Source organism: Erythranthe guttata, chromosome 8 (genome assembly GCF_056151865.1).
Source record: "Erythranthe guttata isolate IM_541 chromosome 8, IM_541, whole genome shotgun sequence".
NCBI classification, from domain to species: Eukaryota; Viridiplantae; Streptophyta; class Magnoliopsida; order Lamiales; family Phrymaceae; genus Erythranthe; species Erythranthe guttata.
In genome coordinates, this window is record NC_142540.1 from 5238150 (window position 1) to 5264287 (window position 26138).

Genomic DNA, 26138 nt, shown 5'->3' on the forward strand with positions numbered 1-26138 from the left:
AGTGGAGTCCGAAGAGATATTCAATAGAGATTGGGAGAAAATGCAACGGACTTTTGTTGATTATCCGGATGCCATAGCATATCTTACCAAATCATGGTTGGATCCGTACAAGGAGAGGCTTGTATCGGCATGGACTAAAAAGTATCAACATTTCGGTACTTACACTTCAAACCGGGCGGAGGGTGCGCACTCTCGGCTGAAGAGCGATATGGGCAATTGCCTTGGCACATTTGTTCAGGTGTATGAACATATCAACAGTAGTATTATGACGCAACATGATGACATAAGGGCAGAAGACGTATCGGGATGCCCATCAAGTACCGGAGTCGATCTCGCCTCGGCATCCAAGCAACACTCATCCCATCGATCGAATAAACGATCGTGGAATGGGACAAATGACATTTCAGAATTATCACGTGACCTGTATCTCTTCGCCATGTATTGCTTCGCCATAGTTTCGGACATGTAGGGACACCCCGGTATTTGTTGGACCCGACTAAACTGGCGCAATACCCTATCTGGATGGTGTGGCTGCAAGAAGTCCAAGCAACATAACATTCCGCTGAACCACGCCGATTCGGGCATCGGGAAACGATCACGAAGTTCGAAATATGGGTCCCATATAACCTACGCGAATATGTTTAATATTAACTCCTTCAAAAATCGAAAAAAAAATATTAACAAACAATTGACAATTTACCTCATCCGGTTTCAACTCGTCTAACATCAAACGCAAATGCCGTGCTCGTTCCACACTTGTCGTCGAATTCTTCGGATACACCCATCGGTTGGCCAAGTACCCCTCAAACTGTGGCCGAAATGTTGGATTGAAGGATGGGAAATGCTCGTAAATCCACGCCTGAAAGAGCGTCAAGTATCCGTTCAGTTGCGCAGTTGTAGCCTTCGACGCTTTTGACAACGCGCGATATAAGAAGCATAAACACGCGGTTCCCCAAGCATACTCGCCAATAGTATCCACATTCTCAAGAAACTGCAACCACTCAATGCTAACCAACGAGCCCGTCTTGTCCACAAAAATTGTGCAACCTAAGAGATACAAAAGATACGCCCTAGTAGCGTATAACTTTTTCATCTCACAGTCCCTCGCGGTAATCTTGCCGAAGGTCCGATGTAACCATCCCAATTTCAATATCCTCTCCCCAGCTCCCATAACTTCCGAATCAGGGTATACACCTAGCATTTTTGCAACATACGTCTTTCCCCACGTATTAGATTGTCGCAATCGATTCGAAGCTACCGCACGACCAACAACTGGAAGCCCTATCAGTGTACTGACATCATCGAGAGTGATGGTCATCTCCCCAACAGGCAAATGAAAGGTGCATGTGGTAGGATGCCATCTTTCCACAAATGCCCTCAATAGATAACCATCTATAGCATTGTACGACGAAGTGACAAGTGGCATCAAGCCGGCCCTCGAGACAACCTCTGAAATGAACGGCGCGCACACCCATGTAACCAACTTCTTCGTGTGGTTATGGGTTCTGAAATCTTCACGCTCGTCTCCGGAAAGTATACGGTAAGAAATGTGATCCTTGAAGTTTGGGATCAAATCTGCTATTTTCGGACCTTGCGATGCGTTCGGTTGACTACTCGAAGCACCAACTTCCACGGTCGAGGCCGGTGGGACGGACAGAGCGAGTGCGGGGGCCGTTGTAGTTGTTGCTGAAGAAGCACCTTCATCAGTCCGAGTGCGTCGACCCGGAGGATTAAAAGGAGTACACCTTTTTTTTGGCTTTTCCACCTTGCTCTTTCGAGCATTTTCCTTTCGTTTGCGGTTTGAGACGGTCGGCGGTACACGAGGACGTTGAGGTTCCACTGCAAAACATTTAAAAAAAATCAATTGCTCAAATAAAAAAAATAAAAAAAATAAAAAAAAAACCGAAAATTTTGACTTTTGATTCCTGTTTAAGATAAATTAATTCCTGTTTACATTTTATTTTTATTTTTGGATTTTTGGGTTTCAGATGTATGTTCCTATAAATCCCCGTGGAACAGAGTCTTTGCCACCAGGAATTATTGTCCCAGAATCGGATTTGTATCTGAGAAGATTATGGGGTGAGCCTAGTGAGGTAAAATTTGAAGAAAGTGGATATGATTAATTATTTATCTCTATTAATTTACTTTGATAATGTTTAGATATCACCTTTTCGATAGAAATGACTGTTCCACTCATTATCCTTTTGCTTGAATCTTGATCTGTTGTCTTTCAGTCTTATGATTGGGTTTATTAAAAATCGGTATACTAAACCCGATTTTGTAATCATTAATCGACATTACAACGCCATTTTTTTTTGTAAGATCGAAGTTCTATAGCCGATTTGTTGAACAAATTTCGGCATCTTAACACCGATTTGTGTTAAATAAATCGGTTTGTATAAACCGATTTCCGGAACCAACGAAGAATAAAAAAAAAAAAAAACCAATTTCAATCTCAATTTTTTTCCAAATAGCCTAAATCATTGCAACCCAAAAAGAAATAAGTATAGATTAATGTTCATACACACATATTTATCAAGAATTTATGCTCGATTGATGTTTTCGTATGTACAAACAAAAGTTTCATAAGAGGGCCTTACTTGTTGGTGGTGGTGGTGATGGTGCGGTGGAGATGGTTTGGTGGTGGTGATGGTGCGGTGGTGGTGCCTTGCTGATCGTCGCCGGCGGTCTGATGGTGGTCGTGCGGCAGTCTTGGGCGGTGGTTGTGCGGTGGTGTTCTGCTGTATACGTGCGGCGGTCTTCTTCTGCCAAGGTCGTGAGGCAGTTTTGTTTTGCGTTTTTTTTTTTTTATTCTTTTGAGTTTTTTATTTTTAGGTTTTGTATAAATAAAAAAGTAGGGTTAATTTGTATTTAAGTATTATTTAAGGATAAGGGTATATTCGTCCTCTTTGGTCTTGCTATAATAAAATTAAATTAATTTATGGGTTTGAACTAATAAATCCCTTAATGTGGGTTTGAACTAATAAAAAAATGGGCTTGCATATAACGGCCGCCTATAAATTATCTTTTAGCTTGGAGTATGCATGATTTGGCAGATAATTAATGTTTTATTCTTTAGTAACTGATAAATAATTAATATATAATATTGGTTAGGGAACAGCTAAAACAGATACCGATTTTTTCTCACTTCAATACCACTAACTTAAAAAATAAATAGGTAATGACATTATTACCCTTAATGAAAATCAATACCAAGCACAAAATTTGTGTGATATTGATTTTATTAAGGGTCCATTATATATAACCCCCTTAGTCTTACAAAAATTAGGGGTAGATCCATACTCAAATTTGCCATTTTGATAAAAACCCATATTTTACTAAATTCCATCAGTACCCTTAATCAAATCCCACAAATCCCGTTACTTTACCTTTTGAAATTGTATCAAATCCCTCCTTTCCCGTTAAAACACAATCCCCACCAAACCCACTACCAAAAATCTGCAAAACCTCCGAAAAAAACCAGATAACACTATACGCCGGCGTCGATAGCACCGCCACCACCTCCGCCTCCAAGATCGTCACCTCCACCTAGACCTCGACCGGCACCACCTCCGCCTCCAAGGGTGCGACACTCGATTTAGGAGTGAAGCCAAGTAACTTAAATGACCAATGTCGTTGATATCGTCGTTGGCCACCGGCGGCCGCCGCCGTCACTTCTCAGATATAGGGTTTTGATGATTTTTCGGCCCATAGACGATGAACGGGATTCATAGTCGAATTAGATCTATGGGATAGTATATTAAATGATATGGGATAGTCTATTAATATTAAAACACAAATCCTCCACCGTCACTTCTCAGATCTAGGGTTTTGATGATTCTTCGGCCCATATTTTCGGCCCATAGTCGATTAACGAGATCCATAGTCGAATTAGATATATGGCATAGTCTATTAAATGATATGAGATAGTCTATTAATTTTAAAACACAAAATCCGCCGCCGTCACTTCTCAAATCTAGGGTTTTGATGATTTTTCGGCGCATAGTCGATTAACGAGATCCATAGTCGAATTATATCAGTGGGATAGTCTATTAAATGATATGGGATAGTCTATTAATATTAAAACACAACTGAACATTGATAGTCTATTAATTTTGGCATTGATAGTGCATTAATTTGGCATGGTCTATTAATATTAAAATACAAATGAACATTGATGTTACTGTTGTAAAACATATGAATACTCTTGATAAAAAAATATCTAGTAAATATAAAGCAAGTCTATAGTTGATTAATTATTTGGGCTTTTTTTTCAAGTTGATGACACTTAGTTTATTAATATTAAAACACAAGTAAAATATGTAATAGTTTATTAATTTAACACGGATATAGTCGATTAATACAGATGTAATTCGACTATGCATCTCGTTAATCAACTATGAGCCGGAGAATTATCAAAAACCTAGATTTGAGTAATCCTAGATTTGAGTAACCCTAGATTGGAGCAGTGACGGCGGCGGCGACGGCGGCCAACGACGATATCACTCCTAAATTGATTGTTACGACCTTGGAGGCGGGAGCGGCGGAGGTCTTGGTCGATGTTGGCGGTCTTGGAGGTGGAGGTGGTCGGATGTGGTGGTGGTGGAGGACTAGGTGGTGGTGGAGGTGTTGCTTATGGATTTGGTGGAGCATCTGGTGGCGGCGCAGGTGATGGTGGCGACTTTGGTGGTGACGGGAGAAGAGCCATTGCCGATGATGGAGGAGGCGGTAACGGTTATTGGCGGCGACGGTGATGGAGGAGGCGACAACGGTGACGGAGGTGGCGGCGGTCGGAGGTGGAAGCGGCGAACCCAGCGGCGGCACTCTTTCGCCTAAAAAACTAGATGGGGATATACGGTTTTGTATAGATAATAGAGAATATATAGTTAAGGAAATAAATGCCGTTCAAAAATAAAACAGGGGTATTAAAGGGAATTTTAAATAATATATTGTGTTAAGTTGGCATATTTGGGTGCATCTAAGAAAATGAAAAATTATATGGATCTACAAGGGGGTTATCTATCCCTAATAAATCCTTTTATTAATGGCATTAATTTCATTACCTATTAATTTTTTTATTTTTTATGTTGGTGGTATTGAAGTGAGAAAGGAACGATATTTGTTTTAACCGTCCCCTGGTTATACAAATATTAATAGTCAAATGAAAATTTAAAGCAATCACTCAAATGAAATGTTAAAATAAAATCCCTAATTAAGTTTATAAATATTTTTAGTGTTTATATTAGGGGCTCTTTGAGAAAACCCCTCATTATTTTTTATAATTGAGGGAGGCCCAAAATATTTTAGTCCATTTGAGAAAAGTCCACACCCATTTTCAGCCATTATGCTTTCCAGCTTTGCCCCCACCCGCCACATCATCACTGGGTCACGCTCAGCGATTTTTTTTTTTCCGTTTTTTTTAATCGACTATGAAGCATAGTCGATTAGCCGATTAAGGAAATTATTTAATTTTTTTTTTTGTTTTTAATTTTTGTTTTATATCAGTTATAGTAATCGACTATGATGTGAAGCATAGTCGATTAAGAATCTGCTACTAAAAATAACAAATCACAACTGCGAAAAAAATACAAAATCAACTATATATAACAAAAACAAAAAAATATATAAATATTATAAATGATTTATACAATTGAAAGCAATAAACAAAAAATCCAAAAAAAACAAAAAAAATTGGAGTCGATGAACCTTAATCGACTGCCAGAGCATAGTCGATTAGATTAAGGGCAAATTACCAAAACCCCCCTGAGGTAAGTCTGAATAACGAAAATCCCCCCCATGTTCCCGTAATTACGAAAATCCCCCTGAGGTATGCAGACATCTTACAAATCGCTCTAACGGTGTTAAACTTGACAGAATCTTTTTGATTCTCCCGAATATTCCTCTGATATTACCAATTTTGCCCTTGTACACGTGGAACGTTCTGATAGTTCTATTTACAGACGAAATTACCCTTAGGGGGGTAACTGTAAGCATTTTATTTTATGAGGGGTCATATTGTTACATAGTTTGTACTTACTGAAATATAACCGTTGCATTAATATCTGAGGGGGTTAATTGTAAGCATTTTTAAGCCTTTTATCAAAGGCATACCTTGACCACTGCTCAGATGGAATAGCTAGCAACCACTTATATGCATTAACATTCAACTCTTTCATTTTATACATTGCAAAGTTAAAACCAGAGGGAGTATATGACCTGGCAGCTGACCAAAACCATTTCTTTAGTGCACCTCCAGCAAAATGAGTTCTGAAATTGGCACAAATGTGCCTAGCACACCTTCTGTTCATTACATTGGGGGCCATCTCTGAAATTGTCTCCACCAGTCCCTGACATAAAGAAAAAAAATGCATTATGAAATTATTTTGATCAAAAAACATAATTATAACAAAGACATTATGAAAGTCCTCAAATGACTTTACCTTCTGCCTATCAGTCATAAATGTCCATGGCTTTCCATCAGAAAATCCTCCCAACATGATTGTGAGATTATGAAAGAAGAAACTCCAACTGTCCCTATTCTCTGTCTCAACAATAGCAAATGCTATTGGATATAGGCCATTGTTGCCATCCAGTGCTATTGCTGAAAGCAACACACCACCATATGGCCCTTTAAGATGGCATCCATCAAAGCCAATAAATGGATTACACCCACTTAAAAATCCATCTCTCAGTGCAGCAAGTCCCATGAAAAACCTCTTGAATGTAGGTGGCTTTTGTGGTACTCCTAACCCATTTTCATCTTCAACATCTTCAACATCACATTGTAGTGTAACTACACTGCCTGGGTTGGTAGCAAGAACCATAGCACCATAATATGGTAGTTTTTCAAACAATTTTGCATGGTTTCCTTGTATCTGATCAAGTGCAATGCTTTTAGCCCTGTAAAACTGCATGTATTGTGGTTTGACCCCATATTTTGTCACCTCATGCCTCATTGCCTTCAGGTTTGCATCAGGGTCTGATCTTAAGAGATCCATCAGCTTTGAGGCTAACCACTTGGCACTGACCTCATTATCAACAGCTCCTCTGGTACATGTGTGCTCACATGGACAAACCTTAATCATATATGTTACATTATCAGGTAAGGTGGAGGCATGAAGTCTCCAAGCACAGTTTTCACCCCCACAATGTACTCTAACCCTCTGCTTTTCATTCTTATCTCTCACACAGTGAAAGCCTTCTTGAATGATGTAATCTTTCAACACTTGTCTAAATTGATACACATCAGTAAACACCTGACCTTTCTTTAACTTGATCTTTTCCCCAGGTTCAGGAGTGAATATTGTATCCCCAAAATCCATGCCTCCTTGTAATGGATCATTATCCAGCTCCTCATCAGACCAATTTGTATGCTCGCAATGATTATCTGACTCATATCCACTCAGTGCATCATCATCATCATTAGCTTCATCACTTGGCACTTCACTTCTGTTGTCATCTTCATCAATGTTGGCTTGGAAATCAGAATCAGAGTCTTCTTCAACTCTCTGATCTTTATCCTCAACTAACACATGGAAGCAATTATCCACACATAAGGCAAACATTGTTTTTACATCGAAGCTACAGTCCATGCGCAACCCTTGAAACCCTTCAATATCCTCATTAATATATGTCATCTTTAACCCTTCAATACCCCCATTAATACTAGGAAATGATCTCCTAATGGCTAGACATAAGTCCTCATAACTATACTTGTCAGGATCAATATTATCAAATTTAACTTCACTTGATCTGTAGTGTAGAATAACAGAGCATAAATCTACCATCTGTAGTTCAAATACAAACACAAAAAACATATCAGATTCAAATACAAACATAATCCCCAAAATCATAAATTAATTCTTTGGAATCAGAAATTATAAACCAAAAATAAAAAAATAAGACCAAAAAATAAAAAATTAGAAATCCCAATCAGAATACCACCCTAATTTCCCTAACTTCTGTAATTTATTATTCCCCTCACGAGAAGCAAAATACCCAAATTTCCCTAATTCCCCTTCACCAAACTAATCAGAATACCCTAATTTCCCCTTCACGAATCCAAAGGTCAGAAAGTAGAAACAAGAAAAAGAAGAAATTTGAAACCAAAAATCAAAAACCCTAATTTTTTACCGAAATTTAAAACCCTAAAAAACTTGAACAAAATATAGTACCTTTTGAAACTCGAAAAAATAGAAAACAAAGAACCCAAAGATCAGAAAGTAGAAACAAGAAAAAGAAGAAATTTGAAACCAAAAATCAAAAACCCTAATTTTTTACCGAAATTTAAAACCCTAAAAAACTTGAACAAAATATCCATACAAACCTTTGATTCTGGACGTAAACTTCGCGATTGGAGCAATGATAGGTGATGATAACAATTTGTTTGGTTCAGCCCTAATCTTCTCTAATCTCCAAGTGAAGAGGGGAGTCGTGACAGATGAAAAAGTGAAAAATAAATGTGAAAAATAAAAGTGAAAAATAAAAGTGAAAAGATCAGATATTGAAAACGTTGTATTGTTAGGAACAAAAAGAAACGTGTTTTAACAATGTTAGCACGATTTAACAGAGGGTACAATAGACTATACACATTTTCAGCTTTTTTCTTTTATTTTTCACATATTTAACAGAAGGATATAATAGACATTTCACGTTTTCGGTTAAAAAAACTCGGTCAACCGTTAGTCAAGGGGGATTTTCGTAATTACGGGAACATGGGGGGGATTTTCGTTATTCAGACTTACCTCAGGGGGGTTTTGGTAATTTGCCCTTAGATTAATCGACTATGAACATGTACATAGTCGATTAAGGTAACAGCCTGCGCGAAATTCTCTACATGCGCCTTCTACAACTTCGTTCAGTGCTTCGCCGGAGATAAAATCTCCGACGCCCAAAATTCGAGTATAGTCTACAACCCAAACAATGCCTCATTCGCGAAGGTTCTCGAATCCTACATCAGAAAACGCCGCTTCAACGTCTCCACCACCCCCAAACCCAGCATTATCGTCACCCCCACGGCGACGTCCCACGTCAGCGCCGCCGTCCTCTGCGCCAAGAAACTCGGCGTCCAGCTCAAAATCCGCAGCGGCAGCTACGACTACGAGGGCATCTCCTACGTCTTCGCCGCCACTTTAGGCGATTCTTCCAGGCTCCTCCCAATCAAAAATTCCCAATTCCCAATTTTAGGGCTCAAAAAATCAGATTGCCAAGAAATGCTCTGGATCAACTCCGTTCTATTCTAGGGCAATTTCGACAACAAAACTTCACCCAAAGCCTTGCTCACCAGAACCCCAGATTCCGTCAACTTCCTAAAACGGAAATCCGATTACGTCAAAACCCCTATTTTCAAATCCGGGCTGGAATCCCTGTTCGCTAAAATGGCTCGTCGAGCATGGCGAAGACGAAGTGAGGTTGAGTGGTGGAACGACGGTGGTTGTCGGTGAGGATTTGGCAGCGGTGGCGGTGGACGGCGACGGAGAGGCATTGGCGGTGGTAAAACGCGTGAATTTGGGAAAGAGTTTGGAATTATAAAAGTAATATTTGGTGAATACTAACCAAGGGGGTTTTCTCAAATTGTTTTTGGATGGGGGTTTTCTTAACTACATTTCTTAGATGAGGGGGTCTTGCTAATAATACATTATATTATCTCTAAATTGATTACATTAATTAATAATGGGGGTGGCTTGACAAAATGGTTCAAGGAATCGAAAGTCAAAAGTGGTACACATGCATAAGTTGTCTCCTCCTCGTACACCGCCGTTTTTGGCGATCCAACCCACCATTTGCACCGATTTATATTATTATTTTATTTTTTATTTTCACAATACAAAAATACGAATATATAAATTTAAATAAGGGCAAATGGCAAAAATGAGTTCAAAATATATATATATATATATATATATATATATATATATATATATATATATATATATATATATATATATATATATATTGAACACACTATAATCATCTTATTAATATAATTATGCTTATTTATTCATATGATCGAATCAGGAGCGAGTTCACCCCTTTGCCTGGTTGGATTCAAGCTCACCGTACCGTCAACTAATACCTGTAATAAATAGTATTTAGCCATTCTCATTTTCATTAATTAGTCTAACTAAAATCCAAATTAATGCAAAAGAAGTCCTGAGAATTTGTTTTTTTTTATTTACATATTTTTTTATGCGCACAAATAAATTATCAACTTTTTTCAAGGAACGCAAAAAATAAATCACCATTTGATAAAGGGGAAATATGCAATAACCCCCTCAAATGAAAAATATTTTGAACTAAACCCAATTGACTTTGAAGACTTTTTTCAAAACCCACATGTCAATTTAAATTAGTGAGACCCCCCTTAAAAATATGTTATCCCTATTTTACCCTTTTAGTACACATCACAACCCTAGATCTCAAACCCACAATTCTCGTTTTTCTCTCTGTCACAATATCCGTATCTATCTCCTCTCAATCTCTCTCGGCGTCGGCGACGGGAGGCTGACTATGGCGGCCGGAGAAGGTGCGACTGCTAGGCAAGTGCACGCAAATCGACGAACGGTGGAGAAACGACAACGACGCGGGAGGCGATGGAAAAGGCGGCGGCGGTGAAATTCCCGATCTGAGGGCGCAACCGCGGTTGTTGAGTCCTCCACCGCAAGTGCTGCTGCTAGCCTGCTACTGCCGCCAAGGTTCGATTCTATTTTGTGAAAATCTGCAGAATCAACCATGAGGTGTCATGTGTTTAATTTCTTCTTTTTTTGCTCTTATTTTTTTGCAAATGAATTTGATTTCAAGTTGCAATTGAAATTGAAAGGGAAAACAAATACGTTTTATTTATTTATTTATTAATTTTTTTCTCCAGATCTGAATATAGAGTTTTAGATTAAACATGACTATAGCCATGTTCGAATATGACTATTTGTTGAATATTATTGTAGTCATATTTGAGTATGTTCTATCTTCTCGTTTCAAATTATGTTTTTTTGTGTGGATGTTGATTGGATTGTTTTCGTAAACAATAGGGAATCTTGAAATTTGGTGTTTTCTCTACTTCTATGAATTTCAGATTCTCATCCAAATCGTAATCTCTAATAATTATTGTTTTGTCTGAATGATGGGATAGTAACAAGATTAGATAAATGGTGGTAATTGAGTCCCTCGTGGTGGAGGAAGAGGTAATTAATATGGTAATTTAATTGGGGCTGGGGTGTTTATGTTAATGAATGTAGTATGTTTATGTTAATTTAGCATCTGCATTTTTTTTTTGTCTTTTTTCTCCATTGCCTTTTGTTTTATGAATTTGAGTTTGGTTCATACAGATTTGCTTCTTGTTGCTACAATTTTGATGGAATTTGCCGCACAGTCTTCAAGAGGAATTAACAAGGACATCCCCGAGCATTTCGAAGAACTATCTCCCATAAAAAATTAACAGTAACATGATATAGTCATATTCGAATATGACTATTGTTGAATGTGACTGTAGTCATATTCAAATATATGTTCTATGTTCTCATTCAAGTTGATATGTAATAATAAGATTCAAATTGTATTTTTCTTTTCGTGCAATTTTCGTTTTTTTATATATAATTTGGTAAAAATAAATGTACTCTACTATATAATCAGAATTATTAAGTTGAAAATATAAAAATGACAATATAAAGAAAGAATATGACTACAGGTTATATAGTCACATATAGTCATATTAGACTATAGTCATATTCAACTATAGTCATATTCGGCGTAGTAAAATTATCGGGGGAAAAATTCGATATTTTCGTTTAAAAAGAATTTATAAAAAAAAAAATATATATATATATATATATATATATATATATATATATATATATATATATATATATATATATATATATATATATATATATATATATATATATATATACACACACACACGCAGCATATTGAGTGGGAAATATTCCTATTATATTGGCTATTATTAAGGAAGGTGGGATGAATTATTGGGTAGGAAATTTTATAATTTCTTAAGGGTAGTATTGGAATTAAAATTTCTAGGGGGTTATCACAAAGGAAGATTTAAGGGTTGGACATATCACTATTTATTATTCATCCAAGGGGTTTATTGCTAAAGGCCCCTTTGATAAATTTCTGGACTCGCTAGTGAATCGAACCGTAGTGTTGTCCCATCCATATCCATTTCTCTGGCACGCCTTCCCCACGTGATCCCCATTCACCCCTTCCTATTTTAAATTTAATTTGCAATAATTAATTATATGAGAACACAAAAAACACATAGTGAGTGTGTTTGTGCGTGAAAATTGAGTTATTGACTTATTGCATCTATCTAATTGAATCAGTGGCCATTCATCGAATCTCCCCACTATAATATTGTGTGCACATTAGTGATAATAATCACTAGCATCACATGACATAATTCTTCATTCATTAAAATATTGTTACATTATTTTTGCCCAACTTTTCATAAACTTACAACAATATAATTTTCTTTTCTTTTTTCCTTAGGTGATCAATATATTAATTAATATCATCAAAATATAATTCGAAACATAATTCTCAATTATTACAATTAATACTACCTACTATTGAGTTTTTATTTAATTAAGATGAAGATTTTATAATTACAGCTCCCTCTAAATTATTTTAATTCTTTGGAAAAGCTATATTTGACTTGAGTAATTAAGTAAGTACCAACAAATTAATAAATATTTGTGTATGCATGTGAGTAGTCATAGTCTCATTTACTCTAACGTACAGATCACATGCAGTAGATTTATTTAAATAATATATATATATATATATAGTCGGTCAATAATTGTGTTATCCATGTTCATATATGCATGCAGATATCATAATTTATAAACTACGTACCAATACACACACACACACACACGCATATACATATATATATATATACATTAAGTTAGATGGATAAATAGAGAGAGAGAGAGGGGGAGTGAGATCTGTAATAATAATATCGCTAATTCTACTACTTGAGAGGAATATAATATAATCTAGTGAGAGAAAAATGGACAAGTACGATGTGGTGAAAGATTTGGGGGCAGGAAATTTTGGTGTAGCAAGGCTTCTAAGGCACAAAGAAACCAAAGAACTTGTCGCCATGAAATACATCGAGCGTGGACACAAGGTATATAATATATGTATTAATTAATGTATATATAATTCATTAACTTATTTTCTTACATGAAGAAAGTTTTAGTTTAATTGAATGGCTCTTTTATTTATGTAATTGTTTGACAATGCATGCATGCGCAGATTGATGAAAATGTAGCGAGAGAAATTATAAACCACCGATCGCTTCGACATCCGAATATAATTCGTTTCAAAGAGGTATGTATGTATGTATAGTTCAAATATAATCTATTATGTTTTTATTTTATTTTTTTGGCAATTAATTACTCCATAGTCCATGATATATATATGTTTGGTGTTTAAAAATATATATATACTAGGTTGTATTGACACCAACACATCTGCTAATTGTGATGGAGTATGCATCCGGTGGCGAACTATTCGATCGAATCTGCAGTGCTGGTAGATTTAGTGAAGACGAGGTATTTATTTCGACTCCGATCCATCAAATAAATTTTCTACATTTTTCTGTATTTTTTTTACGAAACTTACGGAAAACCGATGCATCGACCATGTGATCATGATTAGGCGAGGTACTTCTTTCAGCAGTTGATTTCTGGAGTCTGCTACTGCCACTCCATGGTAATTAAATTTTCGATATATATTTCTGTATTTTCTTCATTAAAAAATTGTGGTATTTATTTATTTATTTTGGCAAAATTAATAATTATTGGAAAATGTGGTACGTTATGCAGAACATATGCCATAGAGATTTGAAATTGGAAAACACGCTTTTAGATGGCAGCCCTGCACCCCGCCTTAAAATCTGCGATTTTGGTTATTCCAAGGTTTTTTTTAATTTTAATTTTAATTCAAATTAATTAATTTTTATTCAAGAATTGAATTTCTAAAATCCTGTACATTGAATTGGGTTGACCCAGTCGTCGGTGCTGCACTCGAGACCCAAATCCACCGTCGGAACTCCGGCGTACATTGCACCGGAAGTTCTCTCTCGCCGTGAATACGACGGCAAGGTATATCCATACCGACATCACTCCTCTTATAATATTTTATTTTGAAAATTTTATAACAAATATACTCCAACCCATTTTATTCATAGTATTTTTTTTTTGTTTTTTTGGAAGAAATTTTATTGATAGTATTAATTAAGGGTAAATTATTTACACCTCACCCCTAGTGTATGTTAAATAACTCTAAGGTTCATGTAGTATTGGTAATTACATCAACACCCCTGCAAACAACTATCGGAGTCAAGATTTCATGTTCTTGGGACCGTTATGCACTATATTTGTTTCATGTGGGTCCGTTAATGCTACAATAGACGAAAATTTATAAATCTTTGTATCAAAAATAATAAGGATTTAAGAAATGTTAGGAGAGCCGAGAGCCATGTCGCCCCGGACCTCTGTGTTGTCTCCGCCACTGCTTGAAACTAGTAGCCTGTTAGAATCCTACTGAAATAACTTATCCAATACATAAGGGGTGATTGTAATTACCGATATTGTAGGGACCTTAAAGTTATTTTAGCATATCTCAAGTATGTAGGTGTAATTTACCATATTACTTAATTAGTTTTTTATTTATTTTTGAAAATTTTTTTTTTTTTTTTTTGGTTGGAGAAGTTGGCAGATGTGTGGTCGTGTGGAGTGACTCTATATGTAATGCTGGTGGGAGCTTACCCATTTGAAGACCCAACCGACCCAAAGAATTTCAGAAAAACTATTTCAGTAATATTCAATTATTTATTCACTCGCATCTTAAATATTAAATCTTAATTTTTTTTACTAATACCAAAAACCTTAATTAATTTGCTGCAGAGAATAATGGGTATTCAGTACAAAATCCCAGACTATGTTCACATCTCCCAGGAATGCAAGCACCTACTCTCCCGTATCTTCGTCACGAATCCCTCAAGGGTAAATACGTAAATTCACAACAACTACGTTCTTTCTCCGTAAATACAAATACGTAAACTAACATGCATGAAATATATGCAGAGAATAAATATAAAGGAGATCAAAAGCCATGCATGGTTCTTGAAGAACTTGCCGAGAGAACTCGCAGAAACTAACCAAGCACTGTACTACAAGAAAGATAACCCGAGCTTTTCACTTCAGAGCGTCGACGAAATAATGAAGATCGTAAGTGAAGCAAGAAAACCGCCTCCCTCGTCCCGAAATGTACCGGGTTTCGGGTGGGGCGGTGAAGAGGATGAAGAAAGCAAAAACGAGGAAGAACCAGTCGACGAAGAAGACGACGAAGATGAGTACGAAAAGCAAGTGAAAGCAGTTCATGCAAGTGGGGAGTTTATTCTCACTTAATTAAAAATAATTTCCTGGACATTTAACTACCAAAGTCAAAGGATTATTTTCTAATTAGCGTGCCTGTAATAATAAACAACTCTTGTATTTCATATTCTTCATAAACTTGTTACATGTTTCATGTTCCCTACTCTGTATGTAATAATACGGAGATTATTCGATCACAGTAATACATGAAAACGAAAAAGTTCCGTCTGGGGTGTCAATGAGTATAAGAAGAAAATTAAGTACACGAAAACAAAAGGGAATTAAAAATGTTACTTTTCGTAGCTTCCTTTGAGAACTTACGTACTGCTCGTACAATAACTTTAATAAATATATAGGCTGAGTACCGAGGAATGCCGAAGATATAATAATAAATAGAAAACGAAAGGAGAAGTAACAAAAGGAGAAAATTATACTACAAAGGAAAAGTTGAAGCGAAAGGATCTTTTACATTTATATATCCAACTTAAATTCTTCGGAACCCTTGTCATTTCACGGTCTTCGTCAACTCCTAAAAGCTCATTAAGAACCAGGTATTATGCATTTAAACCTGTATCAAGACAGAGGTCCGATGATGTTTTTCTATGTCCGACTTGTACAGATCTACGTTTCGTTTCTTTAATTTTTCCTTCAAAAATTTTTAGCTACTTTTTTTTTTATAGAGACGATATATTTATATGTCTCATAATGCATGTGTACAAAGAAAAAGTGAGGGATATTAATAAACTGTGATCAAGCCAAGGGCAGTATACCCCACTGATGAAGAAAACCTTTCCCAGTGGCTAACTCAAGTAGCAGCACAAAAAAGACCGCCAGCATGGCAACTCTTCCGTTCCATGTTTCGGCACTTTTTGTCCAGCCCCATTCCCAAACGACCACTGGCGGCGGAAGCTCCCTTCGCTGTGAATCGTATGCTGCCAATAGCTCTTCTACGCTGCCAAGTGGCACTAATGACTGCACCAAACACATCATCATTAAAACCTCTTTTTAAATTTGGCAGTCGTTCAAACAGCAGAATATTAAAAAGAACTCATCACAAAGAATCTTAATCTTTAACAGATAAAGAGAGTCTTAACGTAAAAATATGTACTTTAGTGTATTTATCAATGTCATTTACTACCCACCAGACAACCCTCGAAGAAGAAAAATAATCAGCCAAGCAAAATAAAAACATAAACGAAAAAGATAACTATAGATGAAAATCAAAGAAAGTGAAATTACAGAAATATTAATTGTACTTCTGATAAAGATATAAATTTCTCCTGTTTGTTAAAGCAATGATGTCGACATTTTCGAGAAAAATTCCTACGTTGGGTAAAGGTTTGAATTACCTGTCGAGCTTCAAGATTTGAGACAGCCATAGCACCAACATATGGAAGGCTGTCAATCACTGCATCAGCCAAATCTGAAATGAAAGTAGGCTCACAGCCAAGGGCGGGAACACGTCCCCAATTCTTTATCCCAGATTCTAGAGCCAATTCCTTGTACTCGACATCTATTTCCTCCAATGTCTCGATATGTTCGCTAACAAAACTGTAGTAAAAAAATATTTAAATGAAAACATGTGAATAACCAAAACTATAACTGAAATAAATGGTGGTAAACTATAACCGTTCAGCCTCACCTAATTGGAACAGCTAGAAGACTTTTCACTCCTTTTCTTCCGAGCTCAATGATTGTCTCATCCGTGTATGGTCTCAACCATTCGACTGGTCCAACTCTACTCTGTTACCAATTAAAGCAACAAAAATCACATTAGCACAAAATCATGCATCTTGCCAAATTACTACAAATGATAAATTACAAGCACGTGATAAACAGTAATGCTTTGATCTCAACTTATCTCAACTTCAATCAGCTGATATACTTCATAAATCTACCCAAGAGAATTCAAAGAATTGGTAATCGGCACGCGCAAGAGTTCTTGCGACAAAGAAACCGCTTATAAATACTTGATGCCCACTAAAACGGACTATTTGATGCCCAAAGAAAATCTTCATCAACTATCCAAATACTAATTGATGGATTTTAAATAAATGGAGTATTATAAATTACATTGGCTGCATTAGATGCCATTTTAACTTACTCACATCAGACCAAACTTGGCATAAAGAGCTGCAAATGGAGCGAAAGAGGTAACACTCCGCTCCATATATGTAGCACTGTTTAATTTAGACAAGCTTACATCTAATCTGGATGCGTTAAAACCAGGGCTAACAATTTTGGACAGCAGAATATAAAGTTCGAGCGGTGGAATATATAAGACCTGATAGGCAAGGGTGTATGAATTATTTATCTTTCTCTTTTCCAAATCTTCCATGATCAAATCCACACACTCCTCCATCTCGGCTTTGTATGGATCACCAGCTTCTTCCACATATGCAAGTGGTACCCCATGAGCACTAAAGAAAATCATCACCTGCGATAAATGAACTATTATCAAATGAAGGAGACTAATTGTTTAAATAAACTAACCACTTTGGGTTTTTGCAGTTTCTAATTAGATCGTTTAAATAACTTGTAGTAAATAATGTGAGCTATTATGCAACAAAAGGAACAGAACATATGAAATCTTCATTCTGGAGGTTTTACCTCCTTCGGGGAGCGAAACTTTTCGAGCTCCTTTTCAATCAAATTTGCCATGGCTTTTATGTATCCTTCTCGCTGGTACCATGAAGGAATTACAGTGTGCTGCATGTTGACTAGATATTCGTCCTCCCTAAGAATTTAGATAGATTATCATGAAACATGATTTGACAGTTATTACAGACTCCACAGTCTGAGTTCTATATCCAAACAGATGCACCTGAATATAGCTTCCAGTAGGCGAAGACTTGAACCACTTGTTGAGATCGAGAATTGAGGGTAGAGAGGAAGAACAACGAGTTTTGTAATTCCGTCACGTTTGATCTGGGATAAATGAGGAGTAAAAAAGCATTAGGTACTAGTAAACCAATTCGTGTAAACCACACGAGCTTTAGAAGCATTGGAGGAGGGAAAAGTAATGGCTGAATAGTCTTTTACATTTATAACAAGATATCGACATCTTACTTAATACATGACTACTATCATAAAGTTAACTGACTCAACTTACTAAAATAACCAGTAATTTGTTTTATGCAAATGTAGAGTATATTGTGAAGCAGCACTTTAATGAAAAACGGAGGGAACAAAAAAAAGTATAGTTCATAACAGTCTGGGGTCTGCTACCCCCAAACATCGGTGGAATGCAAATTATTTTTCTAGAGCCATGCAAAACAAGATTTATGTGACAGCTTAGAGCCAAGTGTTCATGCCAAGCATTCATCAAACAAATCCTCACCACTTATCAGCTAGGTGTGTTGCGAAACATAATGACCATCATCAATACGGATTACGTTCAAACGAGACTGGTAGCGAGAATACCTGTTCAATAGCTTCTTCAGTGAATGGATGCCAGTACCGCATACCAACATACACTTTTGCTGGGACATTTTTGCTGCATAGTGACTTTCTCAAGTCCTCAGCCTAGAGATAGGAATTTGATCAAGTTTTAAAGAGAGATAATACGAACAAAATTATGAACACTGAAGATGTCAATACATCTTCACCAGACTCACTACAGGTTGCAGAGCTGAGGATGTTTAACATATTTACACAATAAGAACGAAGGACAGAAGCCATATCGGTACCCATCAATCAAAGTTCTACAAATACAGTACAATAGCTCAACGGACTGAGTGCTTCCGATTTCCTCCTAGGTTCCCTATCCGTAATACATAAAACACAAAAACTCCCTGTATATAGTAATACATGTTTCATTCTCACTGCTGTCAGATGCCATCTTTTCGATGTGATATTCTAACTATAGATAATCGGTTATAAAAGTAAAGCGTTACAGATTCATGATTTAGTGTTTTTTTTTTTATGTATTCTTGATAAATCAAATCCCAATCTAGTATATATCCTATTTTTAGCAGAAATAGTGTATTACAACAAATTATCGAAATTGGGGCAAAGAGTTTCAGTTGCTTCAAGGAAATCATACCTGATCATCAGTAATACGCCGTAGAGGAGAACCGCCACCAATTGAAGCATATCCTTCTTTGCTCTTTGGGGCTCTAGCAACAGATATGAATTGAGCCAAAGGCTTTTGAAGAAAACGGAACAATCTCGGCAGTCTAATAATATCCTACTCTCCAATACAGAAACAAGAAAAACAATTAAATTTAAACAATCAATTATACTCTTGGCAACAAAATCAGAAGAAAAACCAAAACCAAGATATACTAACTGGATCGGCAAAAAGATTGAACAAGAACGGCTGAACATCATCTAGAGTCTCGGGCCCTCCGAGGTTCAGTAATAATACTCCGATCTTTTCATTACCAACAAGTGCATTAGTCGTTACATCTTGAGATCCGGAGGTAACTAATGCTCCTAATTGTGCTGAACAATTAAGCGATCGTTCGGCATTTATAGGAGAACTGGACAATCCAAAGGAGCATCTTGCAACCAGGGCTGTCTTCAACAGATTAGAATTGGCAAAAGCCTCCATTTGCACCCTTATGCAAGGACACGTACCCTGGGAGGAGAGTTTCGCTCGTGGAGGTAGTCTGTCATGAAAAGTAGCATAGACATCAGAAATTACATTACTATTATATTATTTCGACACTAACAGGGCAGAAGGCAAAAGAGAAAAAATGTTCACTTCATTAATTATTCAGTCAAAAAAGAAATGAAGATAAAATCTAAGTTTCAGATGAAGTTTACTAGTGACTTGGGTAAAAAAAAATGAATCAATCTACAGGGAATCACTCTTCCCAGTCAAATCATCTCACTTCCCTGAAAAATAACCGCCTTATTCAAAAGTATCTAACGCAGTATTATCTTACAGCATAACCAAGTCATGTCCGTAACTAACATGCAACTTAGCCTATATCAACCCCATCTGCAGCCGAGAGATAATTCATCATCCAAATGGACGAGAGCGTAGAAATGGCACAAGCTGCCAACAAAAATGCTCCGTCATGGTAGCATGCTGTGCAACTGGCTGTTAGTTTTCTAAGTTTCGATTAGTCGAGTTGCCCACCTGAATAAATACAATATATAACTAGAAAAACATCAGTCCTTTTTTTTTTTGCATCTTCCAATTTTTTTCATTTTGACTTTGAAACTAGGATTTCGCCCCACTGAGTTCTTGTGAATCTAGCTCGGTTCATAACAAATGCATCCCATTTCCCAATCCACCTTGAAGCAACAGTGAAACCCTAATTGAAAGTGAATAATTTGTGACAGTGAACTAAAAACATCTACACAAGCCTGCCCATTCACAAATTAAACCCCAAAAATCAAAAAAATCACAAAAAGGGATAACAATTGAGAAGCTCAATCCAAATGCTACAGAAACTGTAATTACACCTACACACACAACTAACAATGCAAAAGCGCGCGCGCGCGCGCGAGAGAGAGAGAGAGAGATTTGAAAATAATTGATACTTACAGAGATGGAGGAGCTTGAATTCGTATATTCATTGATTGATTCATTCTTCTGAATATAATTTTTTTTTTTTTCCGACGAATTTTGTGGAAGCAGATACTGCTTCTGAAAGAAGTCTACTCCTCTACTCCTGTGGCAGTGGCTAATTTTGTTTGTGTGGTGACATCCGCCACGTGTTTCAACAATTATCCTATTTCTTTTTTTTTTTCTATTATATTACAAATATATAGGGTAAAATGGTAAATTACAACCACACCCCTTAGGTAAGGTCAAATTACAAATAAACCCCTCATGTTTGGGTAATTATAACTACCCTCAACTACGAATCTTCTTACACGTCCACCCTTATGGTGTCAAATTCAACATAATCTTCTAGATTCCGTTGAACCTTATCTAATTTGTACTCGCTTTGTGCAAAAATGCAGTTTTTGATGCACTACAATCTGATATCTACAAGTCAATTCACACGCATATTATGATCATCTTGTTTCAAAATATGGAGCTCGAATGGGATAAAACGAGTACAAACTTAAGAATAGTTCATATAATCTAGAAAATTCCACTAAATTTGACACCGCAAGAGTGGACGTGCAAAAGATTCATAGTTGATGGGTTGTAATTACCCAACCAGGAGGGGTTTTTCGTAATTTGACCTTACCTAATGAGTGTGGTTGTAATTTACCCTATAAATATATATAAATTCAAAATAAATATATTTATAAGAAAAAAGTGTGGGTTTTTTTTTTTTATAAGTAAATATTAATTGGATAATAAAATGTGTGTGATTTAAAGTAAGTTTTAAATAATACACGGTGTATTACATAAGATGTAGCATTTACGAGACGGGGATTGTTGACTTACTAATTAGGGGTCTTAGGATATAGGTTTTTCGTGACAAAACTTATAAACTAAATGACAAGTCTAACTAAACATTTGCTTCACATCCTTTATAAAATTCATTCCAAAATGCCCTCCACTCACAAATTCAAAATATTCATTAAGTAAATTCCAAATTGCATTTATCATTTTATTTATCGTGCATTTAATATTTTCATATTTTCATCTAATATTTTTTTTTCTTCAGAATATTCGTTTGTTTTCATTTTTCTCGTTATTCATTTTAGCATTTTATACACTATTATAAAAATTTCTTTATTTTTTCCTTCTTTTTTTCTACACAATATTCAGAATTACAAAAAAAAAAATATATACTATTTTTTTATTTTTTTTTATTTCAATTTACATATTTTTTAATTTTTCTGTAGTAGACTATGGTATACTACGACGTACTGTAGTATACTATAGTGTAGTGGTGTACTATGGTATACTACGGTGTAGTATAGTATACTACACTGTACTATGTTTTACTACCAAACCCTAGCCACGAAAAACTCCTAGCCGTCGCAAAACCTAGCAGCCGCCGCCAACCCTAACACCCACGCTCGCAGCCGTCGCGGCTATAATCACCTACCAACTTGGGAAAACCTAGATCTGACATTTGAACAACCCAAATCAAGCAAAATCTTTCAAAACACAAGAAAATTAGATCCAATTAATTAGTCAAAAAATACTTTCCATAATATTTATCATAGCCCTGCCCGCACAACCGCCACCACACCTTCCACCCGCCGCCGCCGACCCCCACCCACCGCCACCGCCTTCACCGGCGGCCACCGACGGGCGCCGCCTCAACTCGCCGATGTGCCTTCACCGGCCGCCGTTGCCTCCACCTGCCATTGCCGCCTCCACCAAACCCTCTCGATCCATCGCCGGAATTTGTTGATCTGTTGTTTTCCGCCACCATAGTCCACCGATCATAGCCACCGTCACCAGCCCAACCATTATTGAGGAGCGAGATCGATGTTGGGAGATAGAGATTGAGAGAGGGAAAAAAACGAAAGGGAGAGAACGAGATGGAGAGAAAGAGAGAGAAGAGAGAAAAGAAAATAAGAGAAAATAAATCTGATAAGTTGGAGAAACGTGAATATAGATATTATATTTAGGGCCTCTTTGGTTGGGGGTATTACAAGGGATGGCATGGGTTATACCGTTTTGTACAACGTTTGGTTTGCTTGAGTTACTATCCTTGACTGTTGGGCCCACCCATTTAATACCCCATTCGAATTATTCCTAGTCAATAACCCATGTGTAATGTCGAAAATATCCTTCGAAAATACATCAATTACGAAATTAATAGGTATAAATACTATAATCTTCATCTTCCCCTTTCTTGCATCGTGCCCTAGTTTTTTTCCAGGTAAAAACTCATATGAACAAAATTAAAAAAAATAATCCCACCTTCTTCCTCCTTCCCAATCTCACACCTCGTCACCACCTTCCTTGTTCAAACCCAATTTCTCTACTACTCTCAATTTCAACCACCGCAGCCCCGCCCACCACCACCGCCCTCCTCCTCTCACATCTGCAATCAATCACTTCCCGTAACAGGAATTAAGAAAAAAAAAAACCCAATTTCAACAATCGAAATCGGAATACATATATGGGGATTGATTACTACAACATCCTGAAAGTGAACCGCAACGCCAGCGACGAAGACTTGAAGAAAGCCTACCGCCGCCTCGCCATGATTTGGCATCCCGACAAAAACACCAACAAGCAGGAGGCCGAGGCCAAATTCAGGCAGATTTCCGAAGCCTACGATGTACTCATCGACCTTCAGAAGCGCCAGATCTATGATTTCTACGGCGAAGAGAGCCTCAAATCGGGCCAATTCCCCCTCCCCCCGCAGCTCTCGCGTCCAGAACCAGAGTTTCTACTACAACAACCATCAGCAGCATCTGAGTCAGAATGGCTATGCTGTGGAAGTATTAGAACGCTTTTGCACAATGAACAACGACAACAACTTAAGCATGGATAGATACAGCCTAGCTAGTGCAATTATTGCATGTGCTGGAATTGCATCGCTCGAACTCGGCGAACAGATTTTTGCTCGAGCTACTGTCATTGGTGTAGATTCCGACCAGGTCATAGCAACTTCCCTTATAGACTTCTACTGTAAGTGCGGTCTCGTAAGAAACGGTCAAAAAATATTTGACCAAATCACGAAATTCGACGAGGTTGTATGGAATTCAATGTTGGTGGGCTACACTACAAATGGATTCGGAGTCGAAGCTTTGGCTCTGTTTCAAGAAATGAGAGGAGTGAATGTTACACCTAATGAAGTTACTTTTACTGCAGTTTTATCGACTTGCGATCATTGTGGATTAGTCGAAGAAGGGAAAAAATGGTTTTACATAATGAAAAACGAGTATTGCATCAATCCTGGTATTGAACACTACTCTTGCATGATCGATCTTTTTGCTAGAGCGGGTTGTCTGAAAGAAGCAATTGATCTTATCGGTGAGATTCCTTTTCAGTCCGATGCAACTATGTGGTCAGCGGTTTTGGAGGTTGCATCGAAAACGGCGAAAAGTCATTTTCTTTGAAAGTTGCCAAGAGAATTATCGAGCTCGATCCTCGAAATTTCGGTGCTCTTGTACAGTTATCGGGTGTAATGGCGTCTACTGGAGATTGGAAGGAATCTGCATTAGCGAGACATTAGTGAGACAGTTAATGAGAGAGACGAGAATTCGAAAAAATCCCCGAATAAGCTGGTGCAATATCTGAGAAAGAAAACCAGCGAATATTTTCTAATGGGTTAGTTATCGAAACTACACTATCTTTATTCGACCTTCTGAATTCAAATTTTAATTTGCATGAAATGAAATGGCGACTCTTTTCTTCAATTTGTAGTATTCCTGGAAGATGTCGAATTGTTGGACGAGGAATTCAATAATTCATGGATGGACATCGCCTCGTTAAAGCAGGTTCGTTTTCTTGTTACATTATCGTTGCAATTGGTTTTTTTTTTTGTGTGTGTGTGTGTGTGTGTGTGTGTTTTTTTCTTGATCTTGTTTGTGTTGTGGGATTGATTACCTATTTTGTACGTCAGGAATTGAATTTGATCAATAATTCTATTTGGTATTGTGAGCTACTTCTCTATAATGAACGGCGGTGGAGCTAGAGAATTTCCTAGCGGCGGCGGCGGTGGAGGATCCAGGAAGGCGACGCCGGTGGAGAACGCGCTCATGTGTAGCTTGGAGGAATTGTATGCTGGTTCTACTCGGAAGATGAAGATTTTCGGGAATGTAATTGATTCTCATGTGCATGCTTACAGTTTACTGATTTTAAATTTCCATTCAATTTTTTTTCTTTTAAATTCGATCATAAAATTTTTTTGGGATAATTATTTGCTCGAATTCATCAGCGGCTTTTAAATTGAAGATCTTTTAAATTGCCGCAATCACAGACATCGCATGAGATTAAGGTTTCTTCCGGAGAAGATTGTACCCAAATATAAATGAAGAAGAGGGGATATATTGGTAGAGAAAGAATCGATTAATTAATAAATGTATTAAAAGGGGCAAACCAGTAATTTACCTAAAAAATCCATAGAAAACAGTGTTATCACTCAAACAAAACATGATATTATTATTGCAGATATTATTAGTTTCTCCCCCATAACTCCAACCAAATAATGGATTACTCACTGTGAATCAACAATTTAGTCCCAGTGTACCATTTCCCATCCATAGCTATCTATCCAAACCTCCCAACCAAAGAGGCCCTTAGGGTATAAGGGCAAACTAGGGATAAAAAAAAATTAAAGGATGTGGCTCATATATTATTTGAAAATAGGGATTTAATTAAAAGATTAAATTTAAGGTTGTCATTTAGTTCAAATTAGGTTTGATTTGAGGGGCTCTTAGCATATTACCCCTACTAATTAATACATATGTGTATAATAATAATAATAATAATAATAATAATAATAATAATAATAATAATAATAATAATAATAATAATAATAATAATAATAATAATAATAATAATAATAATAATAATAATAATAATAATAATAATAATAATAATCATCATAATAATAATAATAATAATAATAATAATAATAATAATAATAATAATAATAATAATAATAATAATAATAATAATAATAATTATTATTATTATTATTATTATTATTATTATTATTATTATTATTATTTTAATAATAATAATAAATTGTGATGTAATTTAATTAATTAAAATCTAAACATGAATAATTATATCAATTTTCGTATGATAAAATTGGGATTATTTTTCCAAATATGCTATAGAATTAACATTAAAAAAATATAAAAAAGAAGAAACAAAATCAGTGGCAGTGAATTTTTGGTGGACAA

At 36.4% G+C, this 26138-nt stretch overlaps 4 protein-coding genes across 5 annotated transcripts; 2 read left to right on the forward strand and 2 right to left on the reverse strand.

Annotated features, from left to right (window-relative positions):
- Positions 1–6071: 6071 nt before the first annotated feature.
- LOC105964686 (uncharacterized) lies at positions 6072–8447 on the reverse strand. Its single transcript, XM_088821162.1, has 2 exons — positions 8327–8447; positions 6072–7787 (listed from the first exon to the last, which is right to left on the reverse strand). The coding sequence occupies exon 2, from the start codon at positions 7785–7787 to the stop codon at positions 6072–6074; it is 1716 nt and encodes a 571-aa protein (XP_088677288.1). The 5' UTR covers positions 8327–8447.
- A 4369-nt stretch (positions 8448–12816) lies between these two features.
- LOC105976868 (serine/threonine-protein kinase SRK2A) lies at positions 12817–15639 on the forward strand. The gene is made up of 9 exons (XM_088821801.1): positions 12817–13147; positions 13276–13350; positions 13473–13574; positions 13681–13734; positions 13848–13940; positions 14034–14126; positions 14736–14840; positions 14931–15029; positions 15111–15639. Exons 1-9 carry the CDS (start codon positions 13028–13030, stop codon positions 15432–15434), a joined length of 1065 nt encoding a protein of 354 aa, XP_088677927.1. The 5' UTR covers positions 12817–13027; the 3' UTR covers positions 15435–15639.
- Positions 15640–15813: 174 nt separating this feature from the next.
- LOC105976865 (ferrochelatase 2) lies at positions 15814–21105 on the reverse strand. Of its 2 annotated transcripts, XM_088821800.1 has the most exons (11): positions 20902–21105; positions 19693–20014; positions 19447–19590; positions 18825–18926; positions 18226–18329; positions 18012–18138; positions 17686–17838; positions 17044–17144; positions 16751–16952; positions 16172–16373; positions 15814–15969 (listed from the first exon to the last, which is right to left on the reverse strand). In XM_088821800.1, the coding sequence occupies exons 1-11, from the start codon at positions 20943–20945 to the stop codon at positions 15956–15958; spliced, it is 1515 nt and encodes a 504-aa protein (XP_088677926.1). In that variant the 5' UTR covers positions 20946–21105; the 3' UTR covers positions 15814–15955. The 2 variants fall into 2 exon arrangements, with proteins under 2 accessions (XP_088677926.1, XP_012857582.1); XM_013002128.2 differs by having other exon boundaries at positions 15927–16373.
- A 1995-nt stretch (positions 21106–23100) lies between these two features.
- LOC105960453 (pentatricopeptide repeat-containing protein At3g26782, mitochondrial) lies at positions 23101–25370 on the forward strand. The gene is given in 4 exon segments (XM_088821163.1): positions 23101–23631; positions 23633–24330; positions 24652–24725; positions 24876–25370. Coding segments are annotated over 4 exon segments (1305 nt in total). The 5' UTR covers positions 23101–23398; the 3' UTR covers positions 25176–25370.
- The last annotated feature ends 768 nt before the right edge of the window (positions 25371–26138 follow it).

Coding starts and splice junctions, on each gene's coding strand:
- LOC105964686 (XM_088821162.1), bottom strand. CDS start 7,787: ATGGTAGATTTATGCTCTGTTATTCTACACTACAGATCAAGTGAAGTT.
- LOC105976868 (XM_088821801.1), top strand. CDS start 13,028: ATGGACAAGTACGATGTGGTGAAAGATTTGGGGGCAGGAAATTTTGGT. Junction 13,941..14,033: donor GCGATTTTGGTTATTCCAAG/GTTTTTTTTAAT, acceptor GGGTTGACCCAG/TCGTCGGTGCTGCACTCGAG. Junction 14,841..14,930: donor ATTTCAGAAAAACTATTTCA/GTAATATTCAAT, acceptor AATTTGCTGCAG/AGAATAATGGGTATTCAGTA.
- LOC105976865 (XM_013002128.2), bottom strand. CDS start 20,945: ATGAATCAATCAATGAATATACGAATTCAAGCTCCTCCATCTCT. Junction 20,015..20,901: donor ATTCAAGCTCCTCCATCTCT/GTAAGTATCAAT, acceptor TTTTCATGACAG/ACTACCTCCACGAGCGAAAC. Junction 17,145..17,685: donor CATACACCCTTGCCTATCAG/GTCTTATATATT, acceptor AATTGGTAACAG/AGTAGAGTTGGACCAGTCGA.